Genomic DNA, 20,160 nt, shown 5'->3' with positions numbered 1-20,160 from the left:
CGATCGCAGAGCTTCCCTGTGATTGGTTATTGTGGGATCCTCCTAAGACGGCGGCTTCTCACTGGTCAGACTGTGGCAGTTTGAATTTGGTGGCGGCGGTCGCACGTCCGGTTAGCCCCGGAGCCGCTCTCTCTCAGCTGAAGCAGCCAGGTTTTTCTCAGCCCCTGTTTCGGGACCCACAGGTGGGTGCCTCGCAGATCTTTTATGCCCAGGCCCCGAAGGGCAGGGGTCCCCCTCCAAAGCCCCTGGGGTGCCCTCCGCCCTCTCCCTCACCCTTGCGGCCCCTTGTCCCTCCCCGTCTCCGCCGCTGACGCCTTGTGGCTCGGCCCCCTCTCCCCGCAGCCTCCATCGAAGCGCCATGGCTCCGGCTAGGAAGGGCGGCAGTCGGGTGACCAAGACCAGCTCGGTACGGAGCCGAAAGCTCGCCTCTTTTCTTAAGGACTTCGACCGTGAAGGTAAGGGGCGGAGCCCGGGTGGTCGCTAGCACCTGGGGCAGTCGCGGGGTGCTGGCGGATTGGGGCGCTGGCAGCACGGATTCCAGGCCGCATTCGCCCGCCGGGTGACCCGTGTCCCGTCCGCTCTGCCCTCTCGCAGTGCAAATACGATCCAAGCAGATTCAGTCAGACAGGCAGAACCTCCTCAAGGAGATGGATAACTTGTACAACATCGAGATCCTGCGACTCCCCAAGGCGCTGCGCGAGATGAACTGGCTCGACTACTTCGGTAAGAGCTGCTAGTCTTTCCCCAGGCCTCGGCCTGGAGCCCTTCTGTGGTTACCTTCGTCTTCTTAGTGAGGTCTTCCAAGATCACTGTAGGAAACTGCAGCCCTACTCCTTCCCCCCACTCCCTGTCTCACCTCCCGGCTTTACTTTTCTCCTTAGCTCTTGCCCTCATCTACCTCTGCAGGCAGGCAAACGTTTTCTCTAAAGGACCAGATAATAAGTATTTTAGGCTTTGTAGGCCAGAGGGTTCGCTGTCGAAACTACTCAACTTTGCTGTTATAGTTCCAAAACAGCTGCAATGAATGGGCATAGCTGTTTTACAATAAAAACTTACTTATGGACACACTGAAATGTGAATTTGACACAGATGTCACGTGTCATGAAATACTCTTTTTGGGGGGGGGCGGGGGGGATATTTTATCCAACCATTTGAAAATGAATGAGTGGCTTGGTTTATTACCAGACCTCAGGTGGAAGGATAATCCCAAGCAGGTCTTCCTGCAGCTTAGGGAAAATGCCAATTTAAAAATGGGCATATCAAATGGTGAAGTGCAGGACTCAAAGAGTTTTCCTGGCCAGAGAAAAATCCCAGCCTGTTCCCCACCCCTTGCTAAATGTCCAAGGAAATGCAAAAGGCTGTCCTTTTGCTGGGTTACCCTTACTTTTACTATTTTCCTTATTGTTCTTTACCCAGTATATAGCCTCCTTCCTGGATAGCAATGCATGTTCTGTTCACATAGTAGACGTTCAGTGATGCTTTTGACTTCCCCTTTTATTGATTAACCTATTTGTGCATCTCTGCAAATATTCATTGAGCATGTGTTAGGCACAGTGCTAGGTGCTGAAGATGCATTGGGAAATAAAACAGGCGTTGTCCTTGCCTCCAGGAACTTACAAGTTAGTAGAGAAGGATCATTTTTAAAATTTGGACATGATTATATATTTAAAATTATGAGTACTACTAAAGAGAATAGAGTAGTGGTCAATGAGCACATTTATATAGTGCTTTCTATGGCAGACAGGCACTGTACCAAGTGTTTTCCATATATTAACTAATTTCATCCTCATCACAACCATATTAATTGTTAATATTATCCCTGTTTTATAGACAACAAGATTAAAGCACAGAGATTGTATACTTTGCTCAAAGTCTCATAAGCTAGTTAGTGACAGAGTCTACTTGAACCTAGGCATTCTGGTTCCAAAGCCTGAGTTCTTAACTATTATAGGGGATACTACCAGTTTTTCCAGCCAGAGGACCTAACCTAAGTTTTTATTCTACATCTAAATCTGCAATACACATTTACTCCCTACTTACTGTGTGACATTTTTTTGTGTGTGTGTGTGGTACGCGGGCCTCCCACTGTTGTGGCCTCTCCTGTTGCGGAGCACAGGCTCCGGACACGCAGGCCCAGCGGCCATGGCTCACGGGCCCAGCCGCTCCACGGCATGAGGGATCTTCCCGGACCGGGGCACGAACCCGTGTCCCCTGCATCGGCAGGAGGACTCTCAACCACTGCGCCACCAGGGCAGCCCTGTGTGACGTATTTTTGCCAGAAGCTATGGGTATTATCTCTGTCCTCAAAGAGTTCAGTTCAAGGCAGGGCACTTTTACAGTTTTGAGTAGTTGTTGGATGTGACGATAGTGAGCAACTAACTCAGCACATTGCAGCGATCTGCTGAGAGAGAAAAATAAGCAGAGTTTGCGTTTGAGCTGAGTTTTGAAGTATGAATTAGAAATTTTTTGGATGCAGAGGAATATTTCGGGCAGAGGAAATAAGTACCAGGGCACTGAGTCATGAGAGACAGTGGCACATTTGGGAAATAACAGGCACTTTGGTGTGGTGGAACCTAGAATAAGCCATGAGGGGAACAGTCAAGCTTGGAGAGAGATTAAACTAGGTTGTAAAGGCTCCTGAGTGTTGGATCAAGGGCTTAATCTGTCAAGTGTAAGAAAAGTAAGTGGTCATATTAGGGAGGATGGTTTATTATTTAAATTATTAGAATCTGATAGTAACTAAACAAAACGTTCTTTTCAAAGCCCTTGGAGGAAACAAGCGGGCGCTGGAGGAAGCAGCAACAGTAAGTGACTTCTCCTATTTTTGAACTGTTGGTTAGTTTTAAGTTTAGTCTGTTCACAAAATTCAACCAGTGGGTGCTGACTGTGGAAGAGGTTCCAGAGGGGAAATATCTGTGTCAACAAAAAAATTATAGTTGTCAAATGCTGAGTACATGAAGCCCAGATAATTTCAAGGTTTATAAAGAGAGGTAGTTCTTTTCTTGGCAGGTTCCTTGCAGCTCTTTGCCTGGACCTTTGCAGGGGAAGAAGAAAGCCTAAAGTCCAAGTTCCTTTAAGCCCCTGCATCATTACACGGTGACCTGGCCTGCTAGCTGAGGCAGAGTAAAGAGTTTAGATCTGCACTGTCTGTTACAGTAGCCACCAACTACGTGTAGCTCTTTAAATTAATTATATGTATTCAGTTCCTCAGACACACCAGCCTCATTTCAAATGTTCAGGAGCCACGTTCCATTCCATCATCCGTTTCAGACAGCACTCGTCTGTCTAGCACAGCACTTTCTAAGCTAAGCCTTGAGAGCTTCAGAATCCCCGTCTGAGTACTCCATGTAGTCTCTGCCAGCCCAGAGATGAAACCTGTGTCATTCCTAGTCTGTAACGACTATTCTGATATTTACACATGCCCTGCAAGAAACGGCCTGTGAATCATGCCTGCTTTTGCCTATTCCCATACATATACTTACCACTGGGAACAAATTTAATTAGAATGGCGACTGGAAGCCTTTTTGAAGGCCCCAGGGGCAGAGTAAAAAAACTTTTGGCCCTCTAGACTTTAAAAAATAAAAAAAAGTTTTTTACAGTAACTGTGAGGTGCTGAATGTGTTAATTAACTTGATTGTGGTAATCATTTCACAATGTGTATGTATCACAAATCCTCATGTTGTACACTTTATATATGTTAGAATTTTATTTGTCAATTATACCTCAATAAAGCTGGAGGGAAAAAATGAGAAGGCTGACATAGCATCAAGTGTGGTAGAGAATATGGGTCATTAGGAACTTGTTTGCTCCTGGCATGTAAACAAGTACAATCACTTTGGAAAACAATTTTGCATAATATTAAGGCTGAACACTTGTGTACCCTACAACCCTGTAATGCCCCATCCCTAAGTATATAGCCAAGAGAAAACTTGGACAGGTGTGCATCAGACACATGTATAAGACAGTTCAAAGTAACAGTGTTTGTAATAGCAAAATACTGTTGAGAGGAGATTGGACAAATCCATCGTGATAGATATTACATAGCAGTGAAAACAAATTAACTACAACCACAAATAGTGATCAAAAACAAAAGCAAACAAAATATTGTTTAAGCACATACACATTTGTGGAGAAACACACACACACTTTCTTTCAAGCAAATGGAATGATGACAGTGGTTATCTCTAAGGAATGACAGAATTAGGAGACTGGTCACCTTTCGAGGAGAGGCAAGGAAATAGAACAGGGAAAAATACATAGCCTAGAAGCAAGTAATTGGCAATGTTTTAGGCCTTCGTTAGTATGGTGGGTTTATGGAAGTTCAATATTTTGTATTATAACTAACAACAATCTTTTGTATGTATCAAAGAATATGTTTTGGGTTTTTTTGTTTTTAATATTTTACTTATTTATTTATTTATTTGGTTGTGTGGGGTCTTATTTGCAGCAGGCAGGCTCCTTAGTTGCAGCTCATGGGCTCCTTAGTTGCATGTGAACTCTTAGTTGTGGCATGCATGTGGAATCTAGTTCCCTGACCAGGGATCGAACCCGGGCCCCCTGCATTGGGAGCACGGAGTCCTATCCACTGTGCCACCAGGGAAGTCCCAAGAATATGTTTTTTAATTAATGTTTTTAATCTTAAAATATTGTTCCTCATATTTGATGGAATATACCTTTTGTTTTCTGGCTGTGTTCATTACAGGCTGACCTGGATATCACAGAAATAAACAAACTAACAGCAGAAGCTGTTCAGACACCCCTGAAATCCGCCAAAAGTGAGTACTTTTCAAAACCCCTTGTTGAACTGTGAGAATGAAGGCCTAGTGTGGTTGGCTGGCTGGCTGCTTGGGGAGACCTCACTGGAGGAACCTCTTCCCTCTAATGCCTGGTCCTCAGTCTTGCAAATCCAAAAATTTGATTTTAGCCTCTGCATTCAGTTAGTGATATGCAGGACTGATAACTAACCGAACTCTTTAGACCAATGTGTGAGCTAAAGTGAAGGTGAAAGAAGAAAAACAAAAGCTGTGCTGGAAACCAAACAGTGTTGCCTGCTTGCTTCCCTGAGTTAGAGAGCTGAGCAAGGTTTGGAGAGGTGCTACGAGACACGTTAGTGCCGGCCAAGACTCTCCCTGATGTGATCAGAAGGGTTCAAAGAGCATTGTGAAAGGAGCAACTGTCTAAGCATGTCATTCCATGTTGCTCAATTCACTGACCCATCTGTGGAAAATTCTCTCACATACACGTCCAACACTCTGAGAAACACTATCTTAAAGGGTAAGTTTGGGGGAAGCTGGGTTGTAATTAGTGAGCATAGACTCAGGCCAGGGTGAGTTCTGTTATGGACGTGATTTCACTGTCATTAAGCTCCAGTAGCTCAATGCATCCAACTCCAGTGAGGATGAACCTGACCCAAGACCTGGAGTTTGGGGCTGCCCACCAAGCGGGCACCTTCTCCACTGGGCCAAGCCAGAAACACCGTCCAGTTCTTGTTCCAGCTTGCCTTCCATCAGAGCTGTCCTGTAGCATGAAGACGGCATGATGGGATTTTCACTTTCCTAGTGTCATGTTCCAGGCCTGCCCCAGCAAGGTTGTGACGTAATTGGACTTGGGTGTTCCTAGAGTTAGTTCCTTAGCTGCAAATCTGCAATCTGTTAGGTCGCTTTGGGTTATTTCTACATTTAGGTAATGTCCAATTTCTCTTTTGAATTCCACTTTTTTTTTTTCTTACTTGGTGTGTGGGGTGTGGGGGGGCTGATCTTCCGATTTCACCACTGGGAACTGAACACACTGGGACCCAGGTCGGACAACAGTAGAAACTGGTTTTGTGTCCTCTCGACTACTGGACTTCAACTACATTGTAAGCTATTTTTTTTTTAAGGTAAATATATTTAGATTCTTATTTGTGTCAGGGAGAAAAAAAAGCTTAAAAGTCATTAAGTCTGATCTCTCCTCCCATAATTAAATTTCTCTATGGAATCCCTGCTTGGGATTTTCTAGCCCATGGCTGCACGTATTTAGCAGTGAGACTACCTGTCATCGATAGACAGCTGTGATGGTTAGAACGTTTTTTCTAATTTTGAACCAGAGTTTCCTGTGGTATCTACATATTGATACTGGTTCTGCTCTTTGAGGTCCCATAGAGCTGTCTTCCATATGACAACCCCTTAAATATTAAAAATTGGTGCTATTTCCTCCGTTATCATCCATCTTAAACATCCCTCGTATCCCTTTTCCTTCTAAGATGACAGTTGTAATAATTTATTATTTATAAATAGTATTTTATTATAATAAATAGTAATACTTACAATGTGTTCAGTACCGTCCAAGGGACTTTACATTCATTTGTCCCACAAATATTTAATAAGCACTTATACAGTAGGTGCAATTCTAGGGTTTGGGATGAATAACAAAGACCGTGTTTTTGTGGAGCACACATTCCAGGTCTCATCATATCCCTATGAAGTGCCTCCTCCCTTTTAGATGATCACCATGAAAGCCATGTGACCTAGTCAGAGGCAGGGCCAGGCCTCAAGCTCAAGGCTGTCTGACTCCATGGTCTGCACTCTTATTCAGAATGCTGGGCTGCCGTACAAAGCATTATATGGGGTTTCTTAACCACTCTTGAGACCCTCTTTTTTGTCTACACCCTCTTTTTTTTTTAAAGTCATCTTTATATTGGATCTATTTCTTGATTACAGCCTAAGAGTGCATAAGTTTTATTTCCTATAAGAAATGTGAATGCATAAAAGTTTATTCCCATGAGAAATATCACTCTGTTAAAACTTTCTTATAGCACGAAAGGTGATGCAAGTGGATGACATGATAATGGAAGAAGAAGAGGAAGAAAATAAAAATAAGAATCCTCAAACTGCAAGAGTAAGTAGGCACTCAGATTCAGGGCTGGAGCCTGTCAGGAGAAAAAGGAAATACTTAAAATAAAGTATGCTCCCCCAGCTCCCTTGGGCACAGCCTTTAAAATGAGTGAGAATTCACTAGCTGGAGAAGAAAGGGAAGGGAATTCCAGGAAGAGGAATGAAAGTGCCCTTTAAGGAACAGGAAGCAGTTTGGTATGGCTGGGCTGTAAACTGTGAGGGTGATCTGGGGAGAGCAGGGGCCAGAAAATGAATGGCCTTGTGTGCCAAACTTGGAAGTTGCAGTTTCATGAGGTAGGTCTTGGTAAATGACATGACCAGATAGGTATTTCAGAATAGGATTCGGGATAAACGGGAGAGAGGAAAAACTAGAGACAAGGGAACCAGTCAGGAGGCTACTGTAATTCTTTTTTTTTTTTTTAATTTTTTTTTTAATTGAAGTTTAGTTGATTTACAGTGTAGTGCCAATCTCTGCTGTATAGCAAAGTGACTCATTTATACACATAGAGACATTCTTTTTTGTATATTTTCCATTACAGTTTATCACAGGATATTAAGTATAGTTCCCTGTGCTATATAGTAGGACCTTGTTGTTTATCCATCCTATATGTAATAGTTTACATATACTAATCCCAAACTCCCAGTCCTTCCCTCCCTCATCCCCCTCCGTCTTGGCAACCACAAGTCTGATCTCTATGTTGTGAGTCTGTTTCTGTTTTGTAGATAGTTTCATTTGTGCCATATTTTAGATTCCACATATAAGTGATCTCATATGGTATCTGCCTTTCTCTTTCTGACTCTTAGTTCACTTAGTATGATAATCTCTAGTTGCATCCATATTGCAGCAAATGGCATTATTTTGTTCTTTTTTATGGCTGAGTAGTATTCCATTGTATATATGTACCACATCTTCTTTATCCATTTCTCTGTCGACGGACATTGAGGTTGCTTCCATGTCTTGGCTATTGTGAATAGTGCTGCTATGAACATAGGGGTGCATGTATCTTTTTGAATTACAGTTTTGTCCGGGTATATGCCCAGGAGTAGGATTGCTGGATCATATGGTAATTCTGTCTTTTAGTTTTCTGAGGAACCTCCACACTGCTTTCCATAGTTGTTGTACCAGCTTACCTTCCCACCAATAGGGTAGGAGGGTTCCCTTTTCTCCACACCCTCTCCAGCATTTATTTGTAGACTTTTTAATGATGGCCGTTCTGACCAGTGTGAGGTGGATTTGATTTGCATTTCTCTAATAATTAATGATGTTGAGCATCTTTTCATGTGCCTACTGGCCATCTGTATGTCGTCTTTAGAGAGATGTCTATTAAGGTCTTTTGCCCATTTTTCGATTGGGTTGTTTGTTTTTTTGTTGTTGAGTTGTATGAGCTGTTTGTATATTTTGGAGATTAAGCCCTTGTCTGTCGCATCATTTGCAAATATAGTCTCCCATTCCGTAGGCTTTTTCCTTTTTTTTATGGTTTCCTTTGCTGTGCAAAAGCTTGTAAGTTTGATTAGGTCCCATTTGTTTAGTTTTGTTTTTACTTCTATTGCCTTGGGAGACTGACCTAAGAAAACACTGGTACAATTTATGTTAGAGAATGTTTTGCCTGTGCTCTCTTCTAGGACTTTTGTGGTGCCATGTCTCATGTTTAAGTCTTTAAAGCATTTTGAGTTTATTTTTGTGCATGTGTGAGGGTGTGTTCTAAGTTCATTGATTTACATGCAGAGGCTGCTGTAATTCTTGAACTGAGGCACTGACCCTGTAAAAAGAGAAGGGATGGTTCTGAGATAAGTTTTATAATGGAGAGTAGGCAAGACTGGTAGAGGGAAGGAGGGACCAGAGATGACTAGGTGGTTTCTAGTCTAGGGAACTGCCATCCGGTGGCATGTGGGGCACAGGAGGAGGAGGAGTGCTGGGTTAGGGCTAAGGGGAGCAGTCCCTGTGTCAGTTGTTTGGCCTGCTGAGTGTTCAGTACTTCTCCAGGACAGCTCGCCCTGACAGAAATCTCAGCCTGGAGCTCAGGCAGAAGTAAGAGACTGAGAGACAACGACTCCCAGATCTTTAGGTGGTTGTCCCAGCGAGGGAGTCGATGAGGTTGTACAGGGAGAACGTGGAGGGGAGGCTGAGGATGGACCCTAGGAGGGAAGGTAGAAAGAGGAGCTCGTGAGGCAGCCTGCAGAGGGCCAGCCAGAGAAGTGGGGAGGTGGGTGGATCTTAGAAACAAGGGAGGATGTCAGCAGGTAAAGAGTGATTCCTGTCAGGTACCTCCGAGGACTCAGCAAGGGTGAGGACTGCTGAGGGTTCCTTGGATTGGGCACCTGGGTGCCCTTAGTGACCGTCACAGCAGCACTTTGTGAGGGGGTGGGAGTGGGGTGGGGAGACCAACCAGGCTGTACTCAGTCCAGAAGACACTTACCTTTACTGTCAGTCAAAGGCCTCTATTCTGAAGACTCAGGCAGTATAGATTCTTAGTTGATCAATTATGTTCAGAATTATTTAAGTCACTGTGAATTCTGTGAGATAGACCTTCTGATGTTCGGTATTAGTTTTCTTTTCCAGAGCTGGTACCCCTTTCCCTTACCTTTCCCCTTTGCAGGGCCTTTTGTAACCTCAGTTTCATTTGCCTGTGACTTCAGGTTAAAAGGTGTCCTCCATCCAAGAAGAGAACCCAGTCTATACAAGGAAAAGGCAAAAGTAAAAGGTAACAGGTTTTCCAGATTTAGATGTGTTTTTGGTTTTATTGGAGAACCACATTCATCATGGCAGAAATAGGTGGTAAAGGGCTTTTGTGACTTGTGTTCAAGTTGAGCTTCACATCATCGAATCCTCCAGTATCCGAGCTGGAGGGGCCTCTAGAAACCGTCTGACCCAACACCTTCTCTGGTTCTTCTGCCCACGTTCTCTATCTCCCCCCGCCCTTTTTTTTTTTAATGCAAACAAGGAGATTAAGACCCAGAAACACAGAGTAAGCACTGCATATTTTGTTCAGTTACCTGACAGTCCACGTATAGAGCTACCCACAGTCGGTCACAAAGTGGCTGTCAGCTACCTGTAGTTAGTTTCTTAAAAGATTCCTCCTCGGGTTTCCCTGGTGGCGCAGTGGTTGAGAGTCCGCCTGCCGATGCAGGGAACACGGGTTCGTGCCCCGGTGCGGGAAGATCCCACATGCTGCGGAGCGGCTGGGCCCGTGAGCCATGGCCGCTGAGCCTGCGCGTCCAGAGCCTGTGCTCCGTAACGGGGGAGGCCACAACGGGGGAGGCCACAACGGTGAGAGGCCCGCGTACTGCAAAAAAAAAAAAAAAAAAAATTCCTCCTGTTCTTGCTAAATAATGAGTCACCGTAGACTTGGAACTGTTTATGCTGGGAGTTGGGGGGAGGGGCTGCCTCTTAACAGGCTCAGGAAAGTAGTCACTGGGGCGTGTGTCTGTGAAGCGGTGGGCTCCTCCCATTTCTCCCTGGGCAGTGGGAGCTGTCTGGCAGGAGGACAGGAGCTCCAGCTAGGGGGCCTGCAGGGTGCTGAGGGGCTGGCTCCTTCCCCTCATTCGTTAGCTTGATTGATAAGTCAGATTCTGGAGGCAGGCGGCCTGGGTTCGGAGTTCTGGCTCTGCCCTAATTGGCTGTATGATCTTGGGCAAGTTATTTAACTCAATATGCCTGAGTTTCTGCATCCGGAAATGAGGATCATGGTGCTTCTCAGAGGGTGGTTAGGAGGGCTGCACGAGCTAATGTGTGTAACGTGCCCAGGATAGGCTCTGACATGGTCAGTGTTACCTGCCTCTGCGGCTGCCGTCCCTGGACCTGAGAGTTGGCGTACCTAATGGTCATGTCTCACCTGTAGGTCAAACCATTGTGCCACTGTTACCCCAGCTGTGGGCCGACTGGAGTTGTCTATGGTGAAACCAACTCCGGGCCTGACACCCCGGTTTGACTCAAGGTGAGTATTGACAGCAGCACTTGGATTTTTGTGGGAGCCCAACATTTGATGTTTGCCAGAAAAGAAGGGTGTTTAAGAAAATACTGGGAAGCCCCTAACAGAGGAGGGTAACCGCCTGGGTTTCCTAATGTTTGCCTCTCCCCTGAGTGTAGGTTTGCGTGTTTTTGGTGACAAAATGATTCTTTACCTGTCCCTGATGACTAGGAGGCCTCTAGTGACTGTTTTGGTCTTTTCCGATTCTGATCAAGTTTATTTTAAATTGGTAGGTACTCTCCCACACTCTTGGTAGGAGTGAAAATGGACACCACCTTTTGGGAGACCAGTATAAACAAGGATGTTCTTATAGCATAAATTAATCCCTTCCATAGTGCTGGTCAACTAGATAGGACATGGGGTATAGCCATTAAATAAGTACATCTGCATGTGCTGATGGGGAAGAGCTTCATGATCACAAGCATCTCCAAAGCAGGTGGCAGGGCAGCGTGTCCTAGATGACCCCATTTGATAGGAAGTTTCTAGAAGGACGCATAAGGAACTGAGAGTGGTTATCTGGAGTGGGGAGAGTGAGGAAGACTTACCTTCTACTTCTAATTCTCTTCCTTAACTGCTTATTGCTTTTTTTTACATGAGTATATAGCAAAAGACATTTAGGGAAAAATAGATGGCAGCATTTTAAAGGTCTTGAGAAAGTCACTTTGGGAATTAATATAATGATGTAATCTCTGAATCATCCAACTTTGACCCTGGAAAAGTCCTCCTGATGGAAGCGCTTAGCCACTCTTGGAAGTATATTAACCACAGTTTATTTCTGACTTTGTGGATGGATGGATGGATGGATGGATGGATGGATGGAGACTGGTATCCATATGGAGCTCTGGACCTAAAATATACATGGATAAGAATTAACTTTCACTAGATGTATGTTTGATAATTACAACCTCCTTCCTCCAGCTGTGTTTAGTCAATACTGCTTTTTAACCCTAAATTTAGAATGCGCCTTCTTAGAAATGTGTGATTTGAAAACTGCAGCTTGAGGCCAGATGGGGTCAAGGTGTCATTCAGTCTGCCAAGCCATCTTTACAGAGATTTTCCCACTTTATAGGGTCTTCAAGACCCCAGGCCTGCGCACTCCAGCAGCCAGAGAGCGGATTTACAATGTCTCTGTAAATGGCAGTCCTCTTGCTGACAGCAAAGAGATATTCCTCACCGTGCCAGTGGGAGGCGGAGAGGTAAGTGTTCCAGAGGGCGATCAGGCCATGGCGTGCTGCTTACTCAGCATTTCTTCTCTTGTCCATCACTCACTTCCCTCCCAAAACCCAAAGTCCCTTTGGTTGCATGGCTTCTGATATCCACATTTCTGTAGGACTCAGAACCATTTCCTCTCCCAGGTTAGTGCCAAGATCCTTGCCCAGCTCTGGGTTTCATTTGTTCATCCACTAACATTTGCCCATCTGTCTTGTAGCAGGTTCAAGATGTAGAAGACATTCGATGTAGAAGACATTCCTGCCCTTGAGAAGCAGTTCAGTAGTCAAGCTAGGCTCCCAATTAACTGTAACATGTGATGTGTGCAGTAAGGGAGATATTAAAGGGCGTGCAGAGGAGGGCACTATCGGGGTGCGTGCGTGCTTAGTCTGGAAAGGGGAGCTCGAGCTGTGTCTTCCACTTTGTGTAGCTTCAAGGGGTCTGAAGCAGGCAGAGCAAGTTGCTGACCTCGGCTCCTGGGACGGAGGGGATGGTTTATCTCAGATGAGGTCTGCAGGGCGTTTCTAAGCTAACGTGTACCCCTTCTACTCAGCTGATCCAGCTATCGGCCCAGTGATAAACACCGACGGCACTGTCTCTTTCGGATTAACTCCCCTCCCGCCTGCCTTGCCATCCCCCTCCACAAGTGCAGGACATCAAGGGACCCCCGGAGCACACTGGGCTGCTGGGTGGAGGTTCCTGCCCTGAGGGACGTGCCACGTTAACCCTCTCCCCTCCACACAGAGCATGCGGTTATTGGCCAGTGACTTGCAGAGGATTGATATCGCACAGCTGGATCCAGAGGCCTTGGGAAACATTAAGAAGCTCTCTGTAAGTCTCGGGTTCCTCTCCACACACAGGAGGCCTCCAGTAGCCTTCTGGGTTTAGCCGTACTTAGGATCGCCTTTTGGGTCTGGCCTGCTGCTTTACACTTACAACTGTGTGGCCTCTTTCCCCCAAGGGATTTTGACTGTTATCCTGCTTACTGAGCAGCAGTTCTGTCCCTAAATTGATGCTGAGTTTTGGTCCAACCAGAGTGCCTGCCACAGAAGTTCCACAAGAGAATCAAATCCTGCCTCATTCAGGCAGTTGGTGCCTGTATGTTAGGGCACAATTGACCCCCTGGGGACTGAAACTTCCTCACAACAGTTCGGGAACAGGGTGAGGAGCTTGCTACCAGGAATCCCACAGAATCAAAGAAAGCACTGAACAGGCAGGCCCTCTGAGTGGTGGGACCACCAGTGCCAGGAGTTGATGGGGCTCCGCTCTGGTGCACCAGCTCCTTTAGCAACTCTGTCTTTGGGGCCCGTGCCCTCACCTCTCTGGCACCTCGTCCTTCCCCCACTCAGCGGGTAACCTTCTCCACGAGGCTCTTGGTTCTGTTGTCCCTTACCTTGAGTCAGTATGTGGCTCTGGGTAGCCACACTCCCAGCTCTGACTCTATTGCTCCATTGCCCAACGCGGACAGTCCAGTTTCAGTCTTATTTAAATTCTCAAGAGGAAGAATTGAATTAGCTCAGCTGTGGTCAGACGGGCCTCCCCGGTCCCTTCCGCTTTGATTTTGGCTGGTGGATGGGAACACCTAGTGCAAACATGACTGCTGTAGGTCCCCCCTCCTGGGGGGAGGTCTGTGAAGGGTACATCCAAGTAAGGGGACGGGCGGAGGTACTTTCCCAAACATGTTGTACAGAACAGAGGCCGGTGCTGAGATCAGGCACATACCCAGCCCCCCGGATCTGGTGACATGCATCATCTAGCTGGACCTACAGCATTGCTGTTCCCAAATTATACCTTCACTGTCTCATTTGAGATGGTATTTTGCTCCTTTGTTCAGATGAGAAATGGAGATTCAGAAAGGTTAGTTCGGTCTGCGTTGGTGGTATAGAGGAGAGCATAGCTGCCTTCCAGAAAGGTTAGTTTGTTCATGTTACCAATAGAGGATGGAGGGCTGAGATTCACTCAGACCAGCCCGGCCCCAAAGCCAGTGCTACCTGAGCAGACTACGTGCTAAGTGGGCAAGGCTCCCAGCTTCGTCCTCTCTAAAGGGCCTCTCTCCTTGTCCTTTCAGAGCCGTCTTGCTCAAATCTGCAGCAGCATACGGACTCACAAATGAGGCTGCTATTCCAAGAAGCCAGATTTCACAGGATGGACCTTCAATGGGCACTTTTGGGACCCTGAAGATACCTCTTCCCTTGGGCTTATTGTCTGTTTGAACGTGAAGTTCCAGAGCAGGGAGAAGCGTTCCTCTTGGAGAATTCAGGAAGCGTTGCTATTGGCACCTCCCAACCCAGATGACAGACACTGCCTCTGTGTCCATACAGTCCAAACCTCCTGCCGTTCTCCCAGCTGAATTCTCCTTCCTGCTCTCAGCTGCCGCCTCTGCCTGCCGTAGCTCCACGTCCTCTCCGCCCTGCCCTAACTCCAGCCGAGGCTGCACAGGGGAGCCTCCTGTTCTCGGGAAGACTGCCAACTCGCCCTCACCGGAGAGCCCGCTCCAGCTGGCGTTCCCGCCCTGTGCGTGCTTGAGGCTGGGAGCTAGGCTCAGAGAAGTGAGCTCCGTGAGAGGGCGGCTCCAGGAGCTGGGAGGGACTGTGCAGATGGGGCAGGACCTGTCACAGCAGTGACCACAGGAGGAAACACCTCCCCTCCTGCGCACATCCCCTCCCTTCTGTGGTGGGTACTGACAGGGCTCTGCAATCTTAACACCTGCCATGCCCAGTAGTTTGGTTTCAAGCTGACTTGTAGACTAGTATTTTGTATTATCCCTGTTTACCAAAGACCAAAACTTGGTTTGTGGGCAGTTTCCATGTCTTACTCCTCTACCTCTCTGGTTAGTCCAGTTAGTGGGAATCTGGATAAGGGAGCTGTAGGGTTTAGATTAATCAGGGGTTTTTTACATGACTGGCCGCAGAGGGACTCTAAGCTGTCCATGGCCCTGTGGTCCCCACCAGGCCTGTAGCCTTTGCAGAGAGCACTTCTGTCTTCTGAGGTTCATGGGGGAGTGGGCGTAGCTTGCCTGGTGGCCTCTGCCCTGGCGTGGGCTGCCACATGGGCACTGAGATCCCTGCGCTCCAGCCAGCACCTGTGCCCCAAAGAATCATTAGATGTGGTTTGAGAACGTGGGAGCTGAGAGTCCCCACCCCAAGCACAGTGAGAGCACAGTGTTCTGTGAATGGCTCTTTGTTGTACTCTATTATTTTCCTACATGACCATTCTAGTCCAGTCCTGTTCAAGATGTGTTCTTTTCAAGTTGTTTTATTCTCCCTTTCCTGAGACTTTTGTACATACTGTTTTCCTGAGTCATGGTATCTGTAAGCTGATTTATTCTAATCAGAGCTACTGAAAGGTACCTGTTTTCAATAAATTGTGGATTTGTTTTTAATTGATATTCCGCCCTGCCTGTCATCTCCAAGCTGTGCTACCTGGACCAGAGACAATTTTGGAGCTGAAGCTACTGGAGTGAGGGTCTGCAAGCAGCTACTTTCCTCAGAAGATGCGAAAACCTTTACTTCAGGCAGAACCTCTCTGATACCTGAAGAGGGGGCCCTCTCCCCAAGATCCAGGTCACAGGTAACCTAGCCCAAGAAGCTTTTCCCCAACATCTTCCTTCCATGAGCTAGAAATTTACATCATGGGGGCACAGTATCTAGGGTACCTATAGTTTACTTGTGTAGCAAGTCTCGTTGGCCAGGGACAAAGCAGGGGCCCAGGTGATTCAGTGATCGTGCTTCTCACTTCCCAAGCTCCAGGCTCTGGCAGATCTGCCTTCCTGGAATTTGCTCTTCGCCAAAATGATCGACGTGGGGCTCACGGCGGAAGAGAAGACAGACTGGGGTCACGGTTCAGCAGGTCATCGGTGTTGACAGTTTAGGGAGAAGGCCCTTCAGTCAGTGACAGCATTTAGACTAGAGGTTACTCATTTCAAGCGATTAAGTCACCAAAGCTGAGGCTTGTACCTTTTCCTTCACTGTCTGGTACACTGTTGTTAAGTAGAGCCTGACGTCAAGAAAACACTTAGGATCCAACATTCTTTACTCAAAGCCACCCTCACCCTAGTTTGGCTCCAGCTGCACTACTGCCTGGACCCAATTGCAGGGAATGTGTAGTAAATACCAGTCACACGACAAAGATGGAGCAGTCCTTCATTCCATACAAGAGCTGGCTGGGAGACGGTAATGAGCTCCCCATCCCAGGATTTAAGGCATGGGCTGAACTATCACAGGGCTGGCATGCGGCAAAGAAAATTCAAACCTTACCGCCAGCCCATAGACCAAAAAGGGCCGCAAACGCTTTTCACTGTTTGGATTTTGTCTTTTCAAATGAATTGCTAACAATTTAAAAATCATGAGATTTCACAAAAATAGTCACTAGCCACCAAAAAATATCTAGCAACACGGGCCACAGTCAAGAGGAGCTGTGTAGCACTTTTCCTTGGCCCTCAGAGGCCTCTTCCCATTCAAAGGAATTCTTACCTCATCCCTGTGGGCAGTTTACTTTGTAGCCTCTGCTGTGTGTATAAAGCGAATAAAAGCAGAGCTGCTCTGAGCTCAAGGGAGGATGAGGCCCTCCCCGCATCAGGGGCGTTTCCAATGAACAGTAGTTTCAATCTTTGCCCTACAGGCCCCCCGATCGTTCCAAAAGCCCTACTTGGGACGTCCTGTTGAAAGAAGTCCAAATGTGCTGCCTTACGAACAGTTAGGTTCAATCAGCCACATGAAGAGCTAGTTCTCGCGGAGTCTGTGCTAGGACACCACCTAAGCATCGTTTATTCACAGCGTCAGACACATTGCAGCCCGGTCCCAAACCGAGCTCGTCACTTCCCACATCGCTGCTTAACCTGCTCCCCTCCCCTTACGTGGTCCATCTCCGGCAATGGCACCGCCATCGCCACGGAGTGTTGCCCCCTCGGGGAAGCCACCCACTGCTCGCCCCTAGGGTAAACCCTGATCACACCGTCCTGTCATCTATTTCCTAAATGTGGCTCTTGCCCAGAGATCTCAGACACACACTTTGGAGACCCCTGTGGTGGGGCGCGGGGGGCGAAACCCTCCCACACAAGTTACTTAACAGTTAAGCAACTGTCACTGACAGAGGCACCATACCACAGACAAGTTTTTATTACTTTGTCCTGCATATAGAACCCAAGAACTATAAAAACACCTCCAGAATTAGTCAAAGGAACCACTCCCCCACCACCACCAACCAGCCCCTTCCCTCCCTGGATGGGCTCAGATATGGGTGCTGGGGGGTTGCGGGCCACCTCTCTATCCAGTGAATAAGGTCCATATAAAAATAGATCTGAAGAGGGCTCCCAGGGAGCCATCAGCCTGCATCTTGCCGGCACCTGTGCAGGGCTGAGGCCTGGGACCCATCAGGATGCTGGGACCTCACTCCTCAGTGGAAGGGAGGTCTACCCTGGACACCGAAGTCCTGCCAACACAGCCAGGGGACTCTGCAGAACGGCGGGGGGGAGGAGGAGGGGACTCTGACCTTCAGGGCATGACTGATGAGGCTGGAGATGGGAATGAGGCTCCCTCCACAGGATGCTGGTATGTCCTTTCCAGACTTCCCACGGGGCAGGGCCTGGAGGGCACCGGCAAGGGACCCTCCAGCTCTGTCAAAGGTAGAAGAAATATCTCGGCCTCCCCTAGCACCCCCCAGGACACTGAGCTGGGGCAGGTGCTCAGGAGATGGACAGCGGGGCTGGGGGGACGCCTGCCCTGCTGGCAGAATGAGGCCAAAGGCACTGCTGAGAGGCACCGTCCCCCACCACGGAGCACTCCCCAGAGATGTGCTGCATCTCCCACCCTCCAGGCTCCTTCTCATGCTGGCCCCTCTGCTTGGATTCCTCTTGTCCTAGGCCCTCCGTCTTGGCCTGCGGAAAACTCCACCAACCCTAAGGAAAGAGTCCTCCCCCAGCTCCTCCAAGGCCCTGTTCAATGGATGCGTCAGACTCTCAGTCAAGGAACCTTTCCAGACACCCCTCCATATACACACACCAGGAGTGTCCGGCCCACAGGCCCTAAGGTCTCCCGTGGGCGACGTGTAGTAGTTCCTGGAGCCTGAGTTCACTCCCCGCCTCGTCGGGGCCCTCCAAGGGCTGGCTGCGTCTCCTTCACCCCTTCCTGTAGCCCTTGTCTCCTTCCCAGCCCATCCCACCCGACCCACACGCAGCCAAACCACAGCAGGCATAGGTCAGGGGTGACCCTATCCAGACCCAGTTGCCTTCATTCTGTGCCACGAAAGCCCTGGCCTCACGATCACCCCCGCCTCCGGGAAGCCTTCCTGGATAAGGAACTCTGGACTCAGCTCAGGGCAACTGCTTCTGCCAAAGCCCCGCAGAAGAGGGGCCAGAGGGAGGAGGTACTCCACGGGAGGCTGGGTGCAGGGGATGGAGCCTGCAAGAGGGGGTCACCTCAGAGTACCCCTGGGCTGCCTCAGGAAAGAGTGTTGGTGACACAGGGCAGGACCAATGACTCTCTCCAGAGCCAGCCTCGGCTCTGGATCGGGAGTTGGGCACATGGGTTCAACGCCAGCTCTGGCCCTGACTCCTCACTAGGTCTTGTTTTCCCCACCTGTACGGTAAGGGTTGGACCGGCCTGTTAGAGAGAGAAGCTCCGTCTCTGAGAGTCATGTCTTCATCATCCCCCAAGTCTGGGGAGCAAAGCTCTTGGGGCCCCGGGGAGAAAGCTTCTCTCCTCATGCTCTTCCCAGATGTCCTGGCCAGTGAGTTTATAAAAGGAAAGCAAAGGGGGTGGGGGGCACCTAGTGGGGCCTTAGGGGAACACCGGGACCTCACCCTCACCCTGAATGGTCAGCTCAAGGGTGGGGGAAGCAGAAATGAGCTCCTAAGTCCAGGGCCCTCAGGGTCCAGCCCCTGATCTCAGCACCACCTTTGCCTGCCTGGGCCTCGGGACCAGTGTCCAGACAGAGCCCAGCTGGAATACGGGGAACTGAGGCCCCATGGCCCATCAGGATTGGCGGCCAGGCAGCGGTGGTCACTGACAGGAGCCCATCCATCAGGGACCTGTGCTGCCTGCTGGCCAATGGTCTGTGGGAAAGTGGGGCACCTTTTGGAGTAGGCCCCAGACCCCAGTGGGTATGGAAGACAGAAGGGCATGAATCGGGCCATTTAAAGCTATGTCTTCCTCCCTGCCCCTGCCCACCTTAGTCTCGGAGACCCTGCATTTCCTCCCACTGTTATCTCAGGGATCCTCCCCAGGTTTTGAACCTTTTTTCCAGGGGGACTGAGTCAGCCAAGGTGCTCAGACTGGGGGAAATGGGGGGAGAAGGCGGGGAAATGGAGGAAACCGGGGCTCCACACAAGCTCTGGGAGCTCACTTCCGCACGGGTGGAGTGCAGCTGGCGGGGGTCCTGGGCAAGGCTGGGGGCTGGAGCCCCCTGGGGTCCTGGCCTGGAAAAGTGGGGCCGCTCACACCTGCACCCCCCGGCCCTGCAGCTGGAGCACCCGGGCCCGTAGGGCACTGATCCCACTGAGGAGGTCCTCCCGGTGTTCCACCGATGAGATGCCCAGGCTCACCAGGTCCCTGCGAAGAAGAAGGGCGGGTCAGACCCAGCTGGCTCTTCCCCACCTTCTGCTGTCCCTCCCATCCCCTGCCCAGCCCGGGAACCGGAATCAGGACCGGCTGGGCCTCCCATGCTGGCAGGGGCAGGGCCCCCGGGCCCTTTAGACTCACTGGGCAGTCATGGCGGCCACAGCCTCTAGGCTCCCATAGCCGGCGGCAGCGAAGCTGTCCTTGTAGCGGCCCAGGTCCAGGGCCTCCAGCCACGCGCCCACGGAGCCAAAGGAGGGGAAGGTGGAGAAGGCACGGTCCGCCAGGGGCGTGGGAGGCCTGGGGAGCAGAAGAGCAGTGGTCAGTCGACAGCAGGGACCTGGGGCCCAGACCCGGTCACTCTCCTGAGGAGAGGTCGTCTGAGAACGGCCAGGAGGAGGGGAAGATGGCCGAGCCTCCGACAGGCCTGGCTCACACAGGGTTCTAGGTAACCTCAGAGCAGGCGCGGGTTTACGATGCTCTGGCTGGCAGAGAGTGAGCTGCATAGGAGCCAGGTAAAGGGAGTGTCTGCGACAGTCTAGGGTAGGATGTCCCTAG

The 20,160-nt window shown here is 49.1% G+C and overlaps 2 protein-coding genes across 2 annotated transcripts in view; one reads left to right on the top strand and one right to left on the bottom strand.

The window, feature by feature from the left end:
- The first annotated feature begins 61 nt into the window (after positions 1-61).
- Positions 62-15,435, top strand: CDCA8 (cell division cycle associated 8). Its single transcript, XM_004323108.4, has 11 exons — positions 62-182; positions 343-455; positions 595-723; positions 2,764-2,804; positions 4,703-4,775; positions 6,794-6,876; positions 9,510-9,574; positions 10,712-10,807; positions 11,910-12,036; positions 12,794-12,880; positions 14,118-15,435. Exons 2-11 carry the CDS (start codon positions 359-361, stop codon positions 14,160-14,162), a joined length of 843 nt encoding a protein of 280 aa, XP_004323156.3. The 5' UTR covers positions 62-182; positions 343-358; the 3' UTR covers positions 14,163-15,435.
- A 119-nt stretch (positions 15,436-15,554) lies between these two features.
- Positions 15,555-20,160, bottom strand: part of EPHA10 (EPH receptor A10) — a 44,162-nt gene continuing 39,556 nt past the window's right edge. The window contains exons 16-17 of the mRNA XM_033837815.2: positions 19,747-19,902; positions 15,555-19,596 (exon numbers count right to left, since the gene is read on the bottom strand). Of these exons, the coding sequence (XP_033693706.1) occupies positions 19,482-19,596; positions 19,747-19,902 (271 nt within the window). The 3' untranslated portion in view covers positions 15,555-19,481. The remainder of the gene's footprint in view (positions 19,597-19,746; positions 19,903-20,160) is intronic.

Source organism: Tursiops truncatus, chromosome 1, assembly GCF_011762595.2.
Source record: "Tursiops truncatus isolate mTurTru1 chromosome 1, mTurTru1.mat.Y, whole genome shotgun sequence".
Lineage (NCBI taxonomy): Eukaryota > Metazoa > Chordata > Mammalia > Artiodactyla > Delphinidae > Tursiops > Tursiops truncatus.
The sequence above is the reverse complement of the archived record's forward strand: the minus strand, read 5'-3'. Positions and strand labels throughout refer to the sequence as shown.